We start from the raw sequence: 18212 nt of genomic DNA on the forward strand, positions 1-18212 counted from the left end.
AGTGAAGTGAGCAGAATCAATTATACAGTAACTACAAAATTATAAAGACAAAAAACTTGGATTTAGGAACACTGAACAAAGCAATGACCAATGACAATTCCAGAGCACTCATGATGAAGCATGCTATCCATCTCCAGATAGATAGGCTCAGAATCTAGACAGAGGAATAAATGTTTAACTTAGTGAATGCATGGGTCTATTTTTCTAGACTGTACATGCTTATGGCAGGGTTTTTTTTTTTTCTATCTTAATGGAAAAGGGAGGAGGTGAGAAGGTAGAATGAATAAAAGGAATTTAATTAAATAAAGTGAATTTATTTTGAAAAAATATAGGCCTCCTTCAAAAACAAACAAACTTTAGCTATGACTAAAAGAAATCTAGTGACTATGAATCCAAATTCAGGGATTCTCATCTAAGGCCTTATCACCCTAATGAGTTGATGATTTAAGTTGTTTTTTGGCTCACTGTCCCAGGTTTCCTCCCTCTAAAGCAGTGGTTCTCAAAGTATGGTCTAGAGAATCCTGGGGATCTCTGAAACCCTTTTAGAGGGTCTACAAATTCAAAAATAGTTTTTATTTCCAATATAGTGAATGTCTATAAATATAATCCAGATAAACAAAAACGCTTTGGAGAGATCCTCAATATCTAATAGGATAAAGATACTGAAAACAAAAGTTTGAGAACCACTGCTCTAAAGTTTCCTCTCTATGCTTCTAGAATAAAATTTGGAGAATTATAGAGGAAGAAAGACAGAGCACATAGATCATTGATCTTAATAAAGCCCAAATCTTGAGCTAGAAAGAACTTTAACTCAATCTGCTTATTTTACTGGTGAGGAAAATGAGGCTTGAAGAGATTTGGGTGATTTGTCCAAGGTCACATAAATATAAGCCAAAGTCAATATGGATCTTTTGATCCTGGAGAGAGACACAAAACCAAAGAGAGACACACTTAAACATAACCACATGCAGAAAAATACAGAGAAAGAGAGAAAAGCCCATTCACAATCATACTTCTTCCAGAATCCTTCTTCTCTGCTTTTGCCATGGTGTCATTCTGCGAAATCTCTGTCTTGGAGTCTCCTTTCCAAGGAGATTGGAAATCTGGTGGATTCCCTTCCAAGGGCCATCATTTTGGGAATGACTTTGGCCATATTTCTCCTCATTTGTCCGTTGACTTTGTTTGAAATCCACCTCCTCCTCAATGTAGTATTGCACTCATACAAATACTCTACATATCCCATTTGTCTTCCCTTACCAGTTCTCTTTTTTGGCTCTAATAAGAATGCCCTGGAGGGTGGAAGTAATTGTCTTCCTAACCTCATTAAAGGTCCAAAATTTTCTTGCTTGGTTGAACTATATCCCCACTACTTAGTACAGTGCCTGACACATAGCAAGAGCTTAAAAAATAATCTATCTATATCCATCCATCCTCCCAGGCTATCCAATTATACATCTATCTTTTTATTTATCCATCAACCTTTATTTCTATCTCTGTATCCATCCATCCATCCATCCATCCATCCATCCATCCGTCTGTCTGCCTGTTTATCTATCTATCCATCTGGATTTCTAATGATTCTCTTACTTGGCATAGGCCTTCTCCAGTAGAGCTGCCCAGAACAAGTTTTTGCAGGTAGAAGAGACAAAGACCAGGTGACCAGCCTCATTTACAGGTAAACGGTCATCAATAACGACAGGAATCCATTCACCAAAATGCCAGAACTGGAAAGAGAGCCAGATATCCTTGGTGATAGTGGGATGATGGGAAGATGGAGCATCTCAACATGTTAAATAAGGTTTCCATCAAAGGCAACATCTGATTGCATCCAAGCCAGCTTTTTGCAGAGGAGAGCCCCACCTGCATAGGAAGGAGACTTACCTGAAAGAGGAAGATGCCAGCATACCTCTTGGTGAAACTCTGGTTCAGAGGTACGACCCGGTTTAGAATGTCCCCATGGAATGTAAGAGCTTCCAGTGCAGCCAAGAACCAGCAGTTTCCTGGAGCAAACCAATACAAAAATCACTTTTTTTTTACTTTAACAAATATTTGTTACATGTGAATTCTGTTCAAGGAAATGTAATATAAGGAAAACAATAATAATAATTACTAACATTTAGTTGTACTTACTATGTTTTACAATCATTTAATCTTCACAAATATCCTGGGAAGTAGGTTGCTTTTTAGATCCTAGGCCCAGTACTAATAATAATTAGGCAAAACAATACCAATAATAATAATATTTATATAATTCTTTAAGTTTTATGTAGCACTTTACAAAATATCATTTCAGTTTATCCTCTCATTAATCCCAGGAGATAGATGCAGTTATTAACCCCATTTTACAGATGAGTAAACTGAGGCATATAGAGGTTAATGACAAACTAATAAGTGTCTGAGACTGGATTTGAGCTCATCTTCCTGACTCTAAGTTCAGTGTTCTATTCACTGCATCACCTAGCTGCCTCCAAGAGAACTATGAACAAGCCTTGTCTTCCAAGAGTTTGTCATCTTATTGGGAAGGCAATTAGGAAATAAGAAAAATAATACTGATATTCAGAAACAATATATGCTACATTTTTTTAATGAAATGGTGATTTCATTAGTCTAAGACTCCCAGTGAGAAAGCCCCTGTAAATGCAAGTAAACTACCTGTTGTGCAATTTATAGTCTCAGTACCCCAAACCTTTTCCAGAGTCACACAGCCAGGATATGTTAGAAGCAGGACTGGGACCAAGGCTTTGCTGGCACTGAGACCAACTCTCAATTCACTTCCCACATGTTGATTTTCTATAATTAAAACAGATATCTAATTAAATGTAAAAGCTCAAAAATATCTGATTTAGACAATAGCTGCTTGTAGAAGACCAAGAAAGGCTAGAGGGAGATGATATTGGCTTAATTGTTTTCCTTTCTGAGAATTAATATGAAGGTCAAGTTAATATCTTTGGAAGTGTTTTGTGGGCTCCTGCAAGAGATCAGTGACTGAGTGGGAATAATTCGTGACAGTTTGTAATACAAAATAACAAACAAACAAATGCAGATTATAAATTTCAGAGCAGGTGCCTGTATGCTTGGGTGGAGGTAGTTTCCTCATAGGGAGTTCACTACAACCAGAAAATCACGAGAGAGAGAGAGAGAGAGAGAGAGAGAGAGAGAGAGAGAGAGAGAGAGAGAGAGAGGAAGGGAAAGAGAAAAGCACCCCAGAGCTTCAAGGCAGCTCAATGAAGTGGATGCAACATTGGACCTGGAGACAAGATGACTGTTTTCAAATCCCTTCTTTGATAAGTAGCATCTCTATGACCATAAGTAGGTTACTTGATGTCTCTGAGATGTCTGCAGGTACATGTAGGAACCACCTCATAGAGATGTTACAAGATTTCAACCAATTAATGAATGTAAAGTGATTTGCAAATTTAACAGAATTGTGTAATGGACCGTTGTTACATAGATGATGAGATCTAAGATGCATTTAAAGCAAAGCATTTCAGCACAAATGGGGGATACAGAAGGTAGAGTATTGGCCCTGGAATCCAGAGAACCAGAGCTCAAACCTAGTCTCAGACACTTACATTATGCAGTCATGGGCAAGTCACTTAACGCTGATTTCCTCCAAAAAAAATACCAACAATTACAAATCAAATAATTCCTCTCAGACTCAATTTTTCCCCTTTAAATGGGGATAATAATGTTTGCATTCCCTATTTGTTACCATTATCATAAGGAGTGTTTTGCAAACTTTAAAGAAAATTGCCTTATAAATGCAAGCGTTTTAATTCTTCATCAGAGAGATTAATTTGGACTGTATAAGTAAAAAAAAAAAGCAAAAACCTATTTTAGGGTGCTGGTAGTAAGAGTGAAGCAAAAGTGATAGATATAAAATATTATAGAAGCAGAATCGACAGGACTCGGCAAATGACTGGAGTGAGTAAGGGGAAGAAGTGGGGGAAGTCTTAGGGGGTCCCCAAATTCCAAGCCTTGGTGACTCATAACTGATTCATATAAAGAGAATTTATTCAGCAAGTTGAGTTTGCAGACCATCCAGATGACTACATCCAGCAAAACTGAATTTCAGGAGATAGATCTGAACCTGAGATGTGGATTGGACAGTCCCGTTGACAGTAACTTATGAGAGTGTTATGAAGAATCTTCAAGGGAATGAGGAATAAAGAGCAACGAATAGGTAGAGGCTTGAGTCCTAGATATGCAGGCATTTAGCAGGGCAGGAGGAAAAGGTAAAGCCATCTAAAGGGAAGAGAGTTTTTCCTGGCTCCCAAACTCTCCAATACATCCTGCAGGTTCCTTAGAAAGAAAAGAATGGGCATGAAGATGGGGGCAAAGGAAAGGGGAAGGAGAGCAGAAGTGGACTCACCTACTACTCCTTGGCAGAGGCCCAACCTTCCTGCTTTGTTTGAATAGAAGACAGGGTTTTCATGCAGCTCCTGGAAGGACAGATAGGAAACTGTCACATATCAGAAACCTCTTTTCACCCCTTTTATAACCAGCTCGTTCTTATAATCAGTACAAGTCAGAAACCTATTATGAGATTTCATCTTTCAGGAGCTCTGAAAGTAGTATGGAAAACACACAGAATTGGGAGTCAGCTGATTTGGGTTCAAATCTGAGTTTGTCCCTATTAGCAGTGTAGCCTTGATGTCCTTGATTTCTGGACTTCAGTTTCCTTATCTGTAAAATGAGAGAGGAGATCTTGAAAGTCTCTTTGAGTTCTAACATTCCGTGATACTATTTCTCATACTGATGAGGAAATTCATTTCCCAGAGATTCTGGCTTTAATAGGAGCATTTATGAAATGCATGATCTTTACCTCTTTTTGCCCTGAATGATTTACATTGCCTTCTTCCTCCTCTCTGACTTTTTCAGCAAATGCAAGTCTGTGAGTGAATTTTTTAATATAAGCATTGGTCTAAATGGGCCTCTGAGACTTGTAATTCTCAAATTCTGTGATTCTGAGATGGGATGAATGTGGAGGTGATAGTCAACTCTCTTTCATTCACCAAACTACTTTCAAGAGTTTGAGGAATTGTCAGGTAAAAGAAGGATTATCGATAGACTTGTTCTGCTCCATCCCCTGCAAGCAATGGATAAAAGCTGCCAAAAGTCAGATGTCAGGTGGATTTATGGGGGAAGTGGAATTCCTGGTGGATGGAGCTATAGCCAAATGAGAAGGTTGCCTAGGTGGGATCAAGCAGAAGTTAATGGTTTCTTCTCTCTGACATTTACTGGCTATATGGCCAGGGGCAAATTAGTTAACCTTTCTCAGCCTCAGCTCTTTTATCTGTGAAAAGAGGATAATAATTGCTATAGCACTTACCTCCTAGTACTATTATTAGGCTTAAATGAAATAATATATGTAACATATTTGGCAAAGAAGATGAAGTTTGGCATAATAGTGTGTTGGACTTGGATTTAGGAATACCTGGTTTCAGTCCTACTTCTGAGACTTTCAAGTCATTGTAATTTAAACGTACAAGTCAAGCCTTAGTTTCCCTTTCAGTTAAATGAGGATACTAAAGACCTAACAGTATTGTCAAGAGTATGAAATAAGATAGTATATATTCATATGCCTTCTTAATCTTTAAGCACTATATAATCATTAGCTACTATTTAAATAACAAACTTAAGAAATTATATAATTGTTAGTTATTACATTTTAAAGTGATCACATCTGCCAGTTGCTGCTGTGACTTATAGAATGCCAAAATTTACAAATGTGTTTCACACAAGTATACGAAGTAAGTAAATACATAAGTTATCTCTCTAATTGTAGCTGAGGAAACCGAGGCTCCAAAAAATTAAGATGGTACAGGTCATTTGTAACAAAGAAAACAGTCCAGATTGTCTAACTCCAAAGCTAGGTTTTAGGTTTGTTTGTTTTTCCCCTGTCTCGAAGATTATCTCTAATGAACACTGGAGAGTGAACTTTCTTAAACTCTTTCAGTGAAAGGTCCTGGAGAGATAGAGAGTTTTATTTGAAAAGATACACCCTTCTTTCAGAAAGCCAGGCAATCACTTACAATAGGTCTCTTCCAGTGCAGGGTTGGGGGCAGCTTCTGCAGCAGGGACCCTCTGCCAATGGAATTCATGTCAGCTGGAAAGTTGGGATCCTCAAAGAGGCAATTGTTCCTCAGGCATGTTTCCAACAAGGTCTCATAGTCTTGGTATGGCTGATGAAAGGACCTTCCGAAAGATTCCTTTCTGAAAGGGGAATAATGGTGCTTTGGACTTTTCCCCTTTAGAAATGAACACAAAGACATGGCTGGCTAGACTGAGAGGGTTGATCCACAAGGTGATCCACAAGGAAGCTTGTTTTCTCTCAAAGTACCTGAAATAAATTGTGAAACATCAGTTTGTTGTTTTTTTCACAACTATAATTTGTCAGTATGGTAGAGTAAATTAAAAACAAACCTTTGTATCAGAAAGGCCAAAATTCAAATTAGCCTCTCACAAATTCTGACTGTGACACCATAGACAGGCAAGTCACTTAACCTCTTGGTGTCCCAAACATATCTAAGACTCTAAGTTAGCCAATTAGTGACCAATCAGTATTGTGGATGGAGCTAATCATACTAGAACTTCTCTGTCCTGATGAAATTATAGACTCAGTTCCTTATTCTGACAAATTTTCTTTTCATTTGATAGGGAGGAGAAAGAGGGAATGATGGCTTGAGGACAGGAAAAAAAAAAAAAACTTTTTAAAAAGGGACTGATTGAATGACTTCAAACCTTATTAGCCTGAAGTAGATTTCACACCTTGATGGAATTATAGAATCCTTGATTTTATGAAACAATAATGACGTTCCTGTGAGAAGGTTCATATGATCATAGAGCAAGTCAGTATGACTAAGAAAAGCTATCAAAGTAAAGAATTGTAGTGTTTGGATTGCCAAAGTTAGGCCCTCTTACATTTGGGATCATAGATTTAGAGCTGAAAGGAAACTTGTTATTGCGATTGTTATTTGGTCATTTCAGTCCTGTCTGATTCTTTGTGATTCCATTTGGGGTTTTCTTAGCAAGGATATTAGACTAGTTTTGCCATTTCCTTCTCTAGCTCATTTTACAGATGAGAAAACTGAGGCAAACAGGGTTAGATGACTTGCCCAGGTCACACAGCCAGTAAGTGTCTGAGGCCGGATTTGAACTCAGAAAAATGAGTTTTACTGATTCTGGGCCCAATGTGCTATCCAATGCATTGCCTACTGCCACAAAAGGAAACAAGGCTATTTAATCCATTTTCTTTATTTTTCTGATTAGAAAACTGAGGCCCATAAAAGTTAAATGATTTGCCCAAGATTATACAGGTAGAAAGTGGCAGAGACAAATTTTAAACCTAGATTTTTTTATTCCAGACTCAGTGGTATCACCATTGTGCCAGGGAGTGCTTTATTGGGCCCTCTTCTACTGCTTTATCATTCCAAAGTGAGGAGGATCACTCCCCTTTTAGGAGTAAAAGTTTTGGAGCTTTTGTTTAGTTAGGTTGGGATCAGGCTTACCTAGAAATTATCAGTGATCAATAATTGATGTAGCTTAGGTCTGTGATGAAGAATGAACATCCTCAGCTCCCTCCACTTGCTGTTCTTCCCCTCCTAAAGATTTTATAACCATGACTCAACTGCCTTCTCACTCTGGATCTTCCCTCAGACCCAAGGCTTTTCTCACCTTGGAATATCTTTCCATTGTTTTTACCCTAACTTTTGCCCACTGATGGGTTCCTACCAGAGCATCATTTTGTAAACTTAGAAGAGATCCAGGTCAGCCATACTTTGTTCTCTTCATAGCTATCTTTTAAATCTCCTGACCCTGGATTTCATCACCAAGGAGAGTACTTTTTCTATCCCCTCTATCCTTTTAGCTCCCCTTTACATGTTTTTTTAAAAATTTATTTTATAATAGCTTTTTATTTTTCATAATACATGCAAAAATAGTTTTCAACATTTCATCCTTGCAAAATCTTGTGTTCCTTATTTTTCTCCCTCCCTCTCAGCCTTCTCCCTCTACTAGACAGCAAATAATCCAATATAGGTCAGACACCTTTACATGTGGTTTTCTTCCATTATAATGTAAACTTCTCAAGGAAAAAGAATCATTTTTCTTTTTGCTTGTATTTATAGCCTCTAAGATTGCTGTTGATGGCTTCTGACCAATCAGGTTGGTGGTTGTTGAAGGGTAACTGTGGCAATTTCTTAAAATAAGACACAAAGAAGTTTGCCATGGATGAAATCATCCTTTCACTTGAACACTTAGAGGTAATGTAGGATTATAAATTGGCTTAATTTCAATATTGTTGGGTTTCAGAAAACAGGGAGGCTCATGGAGAGGGAGAGATGGGAAACTGTGGGTTGATGAAGCGATCAGAACACACAACATATTTTGTTGGCCATCTTATATTGGCAGGGTTCATGGTACTCCAAAACAATTATAATAGTAACATCAAAGAACATTGGTCACAAATCACCATAATCAAGGTAATAATGATGAAAATGTTTGAAATATTGCAAGAATTATCAAAATGTGACAGAGACACAATGTGAGAACACAAAAAAATGATGATTCTTTGACTTGCTTGATTCAGGGTTACTACCAACCTTCAATTTGCCAAAATAAAAAAAAAAATAAAACCACTGAAACATCTGTGAAGCACTATAAAATAAAGCTCAATGTAATGAGGTATGGCAGTACTGCACAAATGCATACAATATACATAGAAGAAAGAAGAAAATATTAGTAGTTAGGAGATGCAGAAAATGACATTTGATCTGAGTCTTAAAGAAAGTCAAGGATATGAGGGGAAAAGCTATGAAGAAAGCCCATCCCAGGCCCAAGAGAACTGCAAGAGTGAAAATCACAAGAGAAAATTGTGTCTTATGTGTGAAGAACAAGAAGGTAGACCAGTATGGCTAGACTGTGAGGCTTCAGGTCTTATATTTTTGCACCTTCCCTGACTGGCTTACCAGATCCCAGTGTGTCAAACTTCTGACATCCCTTTAAGTCTGCTAAGTGTAAGGGATATCCCAAAAGTCTCAGTGTACTTTTAAATTATACAAAGTTTTAAGCACTAAAACTGCACTAAGTCTTTTGGGACATCCAATGAAACTGCACAGGCATAATAATTTCTGGTTACATTTTCATCAGCCACTGATATTTGAAATATCACCTATTTGACTTTATTGAAATTAGAAGGGATCTTAAGAATCAAGTTCATATTTGCATTTTTGATTTTCTTCCCGAGTTATTTTTTACCTTCTGAATCCAATTCTCCCTGTGCAACAGGAGAACTGTTTGGTTCTGCAAATATGTATTATATCTAGAATATACTGCAACATATTTAACATAAAAAAAAGAATCAAGTTCAAATATTTTAAATGGCTAGTTTTGAAAAATATTTTGATTGTATTTCAATATACTTGCTTTCCTTTTTATTTTATAGATAAAAAATTCATATGACTTATAGTAACATCATTTACTATGTTTGGGGAAATTGCCTTGAAAAGCTCACTCAAGACCAGTAGTTTTCCCCAAATTGTGAACAAATAACCGTAGCTGTGCCAAAGTAACAGCTCCCAGTAACAGGGATTATAGTCCTATGTGAACTCATTCATAGGTCAGAAAATTAAAAAGAAGAGACATTATAGGTCATCAAGGCCCACTTTCTCATTTTCAGATCAGAAAGCTGAAGCTCAGGGAGTATGAAAGGATGTATTTGGGGTCATTGAATTAATAAGTGAATAAGGAAGAATTTTAATCCATGTCTTCCTGAATCCCAAATCTAGCAACCTATCCTTCATGTCACAGTGACATTCATATCCTTTTACTCCAACAATAATAGAAAAGAGTGGAGTATGTGGAGTGGAGTATATTCAGATTGAATTGGGAAAGAGAGTCTCTAAATTTCGTTAACCTTCTCACTTTCTACCTTCCTCTTACCTAAAGTCAAACTGACCAGTTGTCATCTCTAAATTAGCCAAATTTATTCTAATCACTGGGACTCATAACATGTTCCATCTCCTTCATGAAGCTTTCTCTGAAAGGAATTAGAATAGGTAATGAGGAAACCAAATTATCACTCTTTGTAGATGAGAACCCCAGAGAATCTACTAAAAACCTATTAAAAATAATCCACAACTTTAGCAAAGTTGCAAAATGCAAAATAAATCCACATAAATCCTCAGCATTTTTATACATCACTAACAAAATCCAACAGCAAGAGATACAAAGAGAAATTACATTTAAAAAACTGTCAAAAGGATAAAATATTTGGGAATCTGCCAAGGGAAAATCAGGAACTATATGAGCAAAACTACAAAATACTTTCCACACAAATAAAGTCAGATCTAAACAAGTGAAAAAATATTAAATGCTCTTGGATAGGGTGAGTGAATATAATAAAGATGACAATACTACCTAATCTATTTATTTAATGCCATACCAATTAGACTCCCAAGGAACTATTTCAATGACCTAGAGAAAATAACAACAAAATTCATCTAGAAGAAGAAAAGGTCAACAATTTCAAGGGAACTAATGGAAAAAAAAATCAAATGAAGGTGGCCTAGCTGTATCAGATCTAAAACTAGATTCTAAAGCAGTAGTCACCAAAACCATTTGGTACTGGCTAAGAAATAGACTAGTTGGCATTGACCCACACTTAACACCACACACCAAGATAAGGTCAAAATGGGTTCATGACTTAGGCATAAAGAATAAGATAATAAATAAATTGAAAAAGCATAGGATAGTTTACCTCGTAGACCTGTGGAAGAGGGAGGAATTTATGACCAAAGAAGAACTAGAGATCGCTATTGACCACAAAATAGAAAATTTTGATTATATCAAATTGAAAAGTTTTTGTACAAACAAAACAAATGCAAACAAGATTAGAAGGGAAACAATAAACTGGGAAAACATTTTTACAATCAAAGGTTCTGATAAAGGCCTCATTTCCAAAATATATAGAAAATTGGCTCTAATTTATAAGAAATCAAACCATTCTCCAATTGATAAATGGTCAAAGGATATGAACAGACAATTCTCAGACGAAGAAATTGAAACTATTTCTAGCCATATGAAAATATGATCCAAATCATTATTAATCAGAGAAATGCAAATTAAGACAACTCTGAGATACCACTACACATCTGTCAGATTGGCTAGAATGACAGGGAAAGATAATGGGGAATGTTGGAGGGGATGTGGGAAAACAGGGACACTGATACATTGTTGGTGGAGTTGTGAACACATCCAGCCATTCTGGAGAGCAATTTGGAACTATGCTCAAAAAGTTATCAAACTGTGCATACCTTTTGCTCCAGCAGTGTTTCTACTGGGCTTATACCCCAAAGAGATATTAAAGAAAGGAAAGGGTCCTGTATGTGCCAAAATGTTTGTGGCAGCCCTGTTTGTAGGGGCTAGAAGCTGGAAAATGAAAGGATGTCCATCAATTGGAGAATGGTTGAGTAAATTGTGGTATATGAACGTTATGGAATATTATTGTTCTGTAAGGAATGACCAGCAGGATGAATACAGAGAGGACTGGCGAGAAACATGAACTGATGCTAAGTGAAATGAGCAAAACCAGGAGATCATTATATATGTCAACACGATACTGTTTGAGGATGTATTCTGATGGAAGTGGATCTCTTTGTTACAGAGAGCTGTAATTGATCAAAGATGGACAGAAGCAGCTACATCCAAAGAAAGAACACTGGGAAATGAATATAAACTGTTTGCATTTTTGTTTTTCTTCCCGGATTATTTATACCTTCTGAATTCAATTCTCCCTGTGCAACAAGAAAACTGTTTGGTTCTGCACACGTATATTGTATCCAGGATATACTGTAACCTATTCAACATGTAAAGGACTGCTTGCCATATGGGGGAGGGAGTGGAGGGAGGGAGGGGAAAAATCGAAACAGAAGTGAATGCAAGGGATAATGCTGTAAAAAATTACCCTGGCATGGGTTCTGTCAATAAAAAGTTATTTAAAAAAAAAAAAGAAATAGACTAGTTGGAATCAATGGAATAGGTTATGTTCACAGAACAAAATAGTCAATAACTGTAGCAATCTGGTCTTTGACAAACCCAAATATCCCAGCTTTTGGGATAAGAATTTACTATTTGACAAAAACTGCTGGGAAAATTGGAAACTGGTGTGGCAGAAGCTGGGCACTGACCCTCACTTAATACTATATACTAAGATAAGGTCAAAATGGGTTCATGATCTAGACATAAAGAATGATATTATAAATAAATTAGAAGAACATAGGATAGTTTACCTCTTAAACCTGTGGAGGAAGAAAAGGCTTTGTGACCAAAGAAGAACTAGAGATCATTATTGATCACAAATTAGATAATTTTAATTACATTAAGTTAAAAAGGTTTTGTACAAACAAAACTAATGCAGACAAGATTAGAAGGGAAACAATAAACTAGGAAAACATTTTTTACATTTAAAGATTCAAGGCCTCATTTCCAAAATATATAGAGAACTGACTGAAATTTATAAGAAATCAAGCCATTCTCCAATTGATAAATGGTCAAAGGATATGGATATATTTCATATGAAAAGATGCTCCAAATCATTATTGATCAGAGAAATGCAAATTAAGACAACTGAGATACCACTACATACCTGTCAGATTGGCTAAGATAATGATGAATGTTGGAGGGATGTGGGAAAATTGGGATACTGATACATTGTTGGTGGAATTGTAAATGAATCCAATCCTTCTGGAGAACAATCTGGAACTATGCTCAAAAAGTTATCAAACTGTTCATACCCTTTGACCCAGCAGTGTCATTACTGGGATTATATCCCAAAGAGATCTTAAAGAAGGGAAAGGGACCCACATGTACAAAAATGTTTGTGGCAGCCCTTTTTGTGGCTAGAAACTGGAAATTAAATAGATATCCATCAGTTGGAGAATGGTTGAGTAAATTGTGGTATATGAATGTTATGGAATATTATTGTTCTGTAAGAAATGACCAACAGAATGATTTCAGAAAGGCCTGGAGAGAGTTACATGAACTGATGCTGGGTGAAGTGAGCAGAATCAGGAGATCATTATACATGGCAACAAGACTATATGATAATCAATTCTGATGGATGTAGCTCTCTTCAACAATGCGATGATTCAAACCAGTTCTAACTGTTCAGTAAAGAAGAGAATCAGCTACACCCAGAGAAAGAACTGTGGGAACTGAGTGTGGACCACAACATAGCATTTCCACTCTTTCTGTTATTGTTTGCTTGCATTTTTGTTTTCCTTCTTGGGTTTTTTTCTTTCTTCCCAGATCCGATTTTTCATGTGCAGCAAGATAACAGTATAAATATGTATACATATATTGAATTTAACATATACTTTAACATATTTAACATGTATTGGACTACCTGCCATTTAGGAGAGGAAGTGGGGGAAAGAAGGGGAAAAGCTAGAACAGAAGATTTTGCAAGGGTGAATGTTGAAAAATTACCCATGCATATGTCTTGCAAATAAGAAGCTATAATAATTAAAAAAAAAAAAAAAGAAGCTTTCTTTTACTATATAGTATTGTTACTGAGTCATTTTTTAGTCATGTGAGCCTTTTTTGGGCTCTTCTTAACAAAGATATTAGAATGGTTCGCCATTTCTTTCTTCAGCTCGTTTTACAGATGAGGAAACTGAGGCAAACAGGATTAAAGACTTGCCCAGGATCACACAGCTAGCAAGTGTCTGAGGCCAGATTTGAACTTAGGAAAGAGTATCTCTGATTCCAGGTATCCACTATACTATCTATCTGCCCTCCTGATTATTTTGGCTCACATTTATTTCTCTTCTTTCTGATTTCCTATCATATTTGTTGTCTAGGTGACATTTTGACACTAAATCATATCCTATGTAGAAAATCTGTATAGGATACTTATTCTCTATTACCTCATATACATAATAACTTGTCTACCTGAGCAGGGCAGATCCATCTTTGATATATAATGGCTAATATCAAGATAATAGCTGCTATCTATGAGGTGCTTTGAGATTTGCCAAGCATTTGTTCTACATGGTCTCAAACAGCCTTATGAAATATTCTCCTTTTTTAGAGATGAGTAACCTGAGGTTTTCTAATCAGAGAGGTTGTGACTTGCCTATGGTCCCATTGTTTCTGAGGTTAATTAGACTTGACTTCAAGATCAGCTCTTTACTCATTACACTATGTTCACCTTCCCTAACAAGGAAACCTAATAGGCTAAAAAATTAAAACCTTATTAAAGTGATGAGGAAACAGTGTGAGGGCACTGCAAAAAGTGCTGGATTTTAAATCAGATAGTTGGAATTAAATTGCAGAAGTCAATTCTTTTGGCTTCAGTTTCCTAATTTTTGATGAAGCACCAGGTTCTGGAAGAGTAGTTCAGAATGTGAAAAACTCACAAAGGCTTTTTGTAGCCACAATGTTTTCCCTTTATTTTATAAAAAGGGACAAAAATGGGAAGATCAAAATAACCTAGTAGTGAAAATCAAAGATGAAGAGTAAGACTGGGATCTAGAGAGTTAGAGAGGAGTTAGGGAAGATCCTAGTCCAGAATGAACTTGCATGTACATTGTGTCTATGTCAGCAACTGTAATTGCATGATGGGAACCCAGGAATTGGGATATGTTAATCCAGTATAATGAGGATGCTTTGGTCACAAAGGTTACATGTAGGGTAAGAGAATCTTTAGTCTGCCTTTTCCAGGGAAGGAAAGCCCCATTATCTGCAAGATCCTTACTGATATGATAGTTTGAACAAGCTTTAGTCATGCTGACACGATTAAACAGTCCCAGAAATGTGGCTTCCCTTTGGGTGTGAGAAGATTGAAGATGGGAATGGGATGGATTTAGTTAAAGTTCACATTATTCCTGACAATGGCTGCACCCACATTGATGTGGCTGATGAAGCCCCAAATGTTGTTATTTAAGCACCAGATGATGGTAGACACCAAATGTTGGGGGCATATGAAGAATTGACAATGGCCATTCTCTTTGGCAAAAGGTAGGTTTATTTAGGAGAAGTTACAAATAAAATAAAGAGAGACAGTAGAAACCAGGAATGGTAAATCTGAAATAGAATGGAAGAGCATGTAAAGGACAAGTTCCTCAGTGGAACTCACAATTACCCAGGAGAAAGGGAGCACCCTATGAGCTTGGAGCATACTCTGAATTGGCAGGCTAAATCCTGAAAGGAATTTCATACCCTAAAAGAGTAAATTTGCTATAAGGAGGAGAAGTGGGGTTGAGAAACATCATGTGACATGGAGGAGAAATAAGGGCAAAGACACCATGGGATAGAATCTGTCTGGTTCTATGAACTGAATTGAAATGACATGAAATTAATTGAGTAATACTTGTCATCTGCCTCGTCTCCATATCTGTCTCCTGAAGCACTGGTAGGTCAGACTAATCTCCTTATACTCTGGGAAGTTCCAAACTACTCAGGAAGGGAAGACCCTGGGTGATGGTAAAAAACAAAAACAAAAACAAACAAACAAAAAACCCTTCTTCAGCCCTCCCTATAATATAGAGAAGACATATAATCTAGATCATAAAGGTATTCTTTATTGTGAGTTTTTTATTTCCTCCAAGTTTCTGTTCCTAATGTGGATCCTTTATTAGGGTTTATTCCAATTTAGTTCCAGTTTCTTCTTCCCTTTTTCCACTCCTCCTCTTTCTCTCTCCTTTCTCTTTCTCCTTCCCTCTCTTTATCTCTCTCTGTTCCTCTCTCTCCCTGTTCCTCTTCCTCAATCTTACTCTTTCTCTTCTCTCCTTCCCTTCTTTCCCACCTGCCCCCCATTACATGAACAAATGTATCAAAGACATATACCCAGAAATTAAGGTGCCTTTCCTTGTGTTTTATATAAACAAAAATTTCTGACACTCAATGTTGTGACCAAACATACAAGGTCTCCGGGTTCAACACTCAGCTCAGGGACACCTCCTTCCTCCAGTTCTGAGTCACTACCAAGGTGATTCAAGGAAATCGTGAATACTTTTTTGAAATTCCTCAGTACAAGGATATGCTTTGCACACAGCATCATAGAAGTGACCTCAGATGCCATTTAGTTAAACCTGAAACTCCAAAAGAATCTCATCTATGAAATGCTTAACAAATGTTATCCAACTTTGCTTGGAAACCTCTGTTGAGGAAATTCCCACTAAAAATAGTCTATGCCATTTCAGACCAGTTTTAATTTTAGGCAGTTTTCCTTTACAACAAGCCCAAATTTGCTTCTTTCTGGCTTCCATAAAGTAGATGCCTATTTATGTGCTCTGGGGTCAAGCAGAACTAGTTTAATCTCTCATCTATAACAGCCCTTTAATTACTTGAAGATAGCTATTATATCCTCAAGTTGCCTCTTCTTCAGGCTAAAAGCCCCTAGGCCCTTCTTATAGGCTGCCATCCACACAATTAACTTTTTTGTCTCATGTAGATTTCATGAAATATAGTTGTAAAAAACCAGACTTTGTTAAAAATTATTGTGATTCATTGTGACTATTCCTTTAAACCCAAATCAGTCTAGTTCTCACTGATTGGCCAATAATAAGTCCCAATCCAAGTGTGTCTTGCTCATTGTTTGGGTTTCGATGGCTCAGAGTAAATGTAAATAGCAATTGTTTCTGTTCTGACCAGAAACCCTGAGGGTCTTCCTCTTCCAGACTGATTTTTCTTATGAAGGCAAACTAGTTCTTATCTAACCTTCAGTTACTGGATGGGTGTTGCCTCAGACAAATTGAGACCTGGAAATGACCTTAGCTTAAAAAGTCCAGGGTCTCCCATTGAATCTAGGTATTGACAGTTATCAATATGTTTTGCTACTAAATTCAGATGACTCTGAAGGAGACATTGAGTCTGATGACTTTGCACAATCCTTCCTCACTTAAATCCAATTCACTTGCCAGTCAAAACATTACCCTCCCAATGTCTTTGATCCCCTTTGAAGGACAAACAAAAAACAACAGCAACAACAACATTGCATAGTTAATAAATGCTTGTGTGAATATGCCTTCCATCTATGCAAAAGGTATCAACTCCCTTTTAGTGCATGGTTTTAATGAGTTTTTGTGCCTGAAAAATTCGCTGCTCTTCAATCAACTTGGCTAGGCTGATCTTTGGACAATAGACTGTCTATTGCCATATCTGTACTCCATAATAATTGGATCTACCAGAACCTTTGCAGAATCCTGAGTGACCTCCACACCACTGTGAATAAGTCACTACAGATTGTCCATCCAATTGCACATCATATCTGGAGTAATACATGTTATTTATCCATTTTACTTTTTCTGTTTAGATAGTCAATAGACTTTATCTAGGGAGTTGAATGGGTTAAACTGAGTGAAGATGTCTCATGGGAATGTGACTCTGAACTATGCCCTAATTGTGACTTGAGACTTTACAATAACAAGTTGAGCTATAGCTAAACAGCTGCAGTTGTTCTAATTTCTTGGATGAACATTTTTCTTCCTGTTTCTCCTCATCTCTTAATTAGCATTTATGTACTTCTTTTAAAGGTGATGATGGCTTTGGGAATTCAGGTAACAGAATTCTTTCATCCAAGAATTTCTGCTTGTATAGCAGTTCTCTAGGGAAATTTAAATTAAGAATTTGTTATTTACTAAAACACTTTTATTTCTGGGATAGACTTCCATGTTTAGAGTATAAGCCTGGACTTCCCCCAGTCAATGGGAGAAAAGATCAGGAGGGAGTGGGGGCTTCTGGTGTATAAATCTTGTGTTTTGCAGTTGTGCTTTGCATTCCTCTTCTTGAAACTTTGTCTGTTGAGAGTTGCCCTTTCTTGGCAAGACTATAATAAATCCCTTTTTGCTTTTTCTTACCTGTAGAATCTCTGATTGTATTAGTGGTTGCTGCTGTCCCACACAGGGCCATCAAGGTTTCAAGGCTTGATGTCATTGATGTAATATAACAATGATTTTTAGTTTCCCTGATTTTAGGGGGAGTTTCTGTTCTAACAATAAGTCAGTAATCCTAAATCTTCTGGCTTTGAGGTCTGCCTCCCGGGCTTCCCACACTCCCAATCTAAGAACAACAATCAATCTGATTGAGGAGCCACTCCTCAATTCATGGCTAACTGTCAGATAGCTTTTGGCCTGGGGATAGTTTCATGCACCAAACTCCTGAGACAACAACTGTTGGTCAGTGAGAACAAAATTCCAGAGACCACTCCC

General features: G+C 37.0%; 1 protein-coding gene across 1 annotated transcript in view; it reads right to left on the reverse strand.

Annotated features, from left to right (window-relative positions):
* Positions 1-6275, reverse strand: part of CAPN14 (calpain 14) — a 146443-nt gene extending 140168 nt beyond the window's left edge. The window contains exons 1-4 of the mRNA XM_051973588.1: positions 6036-6275; positions 4373-4442; positions 1882-2000; positions 1588-1724 (exon numbers count right to left, since the gene is read on the reverse strand). Coding sequence (XP_051829548.1) covers positions 1588-1724; positions 1882-2000; positions 4373-4442; positions 6036-6275 — 566 coding nt within the window. The remainder of the gene's footprint in view (positions 1-1587; positions 1725-1881; positions 2001-4372; positions 4443-6035) is intronic.
* Between the last annotated feature and the right edge of the window lie 11937 nt (positions 6276-18212).

This window comes from Antechinus flavipes, chromosome 2 (assembly GCF_016432865.1).
Source record: "Antechinus flavipes isolate AdamAnt ecotype Samford, QLD, Australia chromosome 2, AdamAnt_v2, whole genome shotgun sequence".
Classification (NCBI taxonomy): domain Eukaryota; kingdom Metazoa; phylum Chordata; class Mammalia; order Dasyuromorphia; family Dasyuridae; genus Antechinus; species Antechinus flavipes.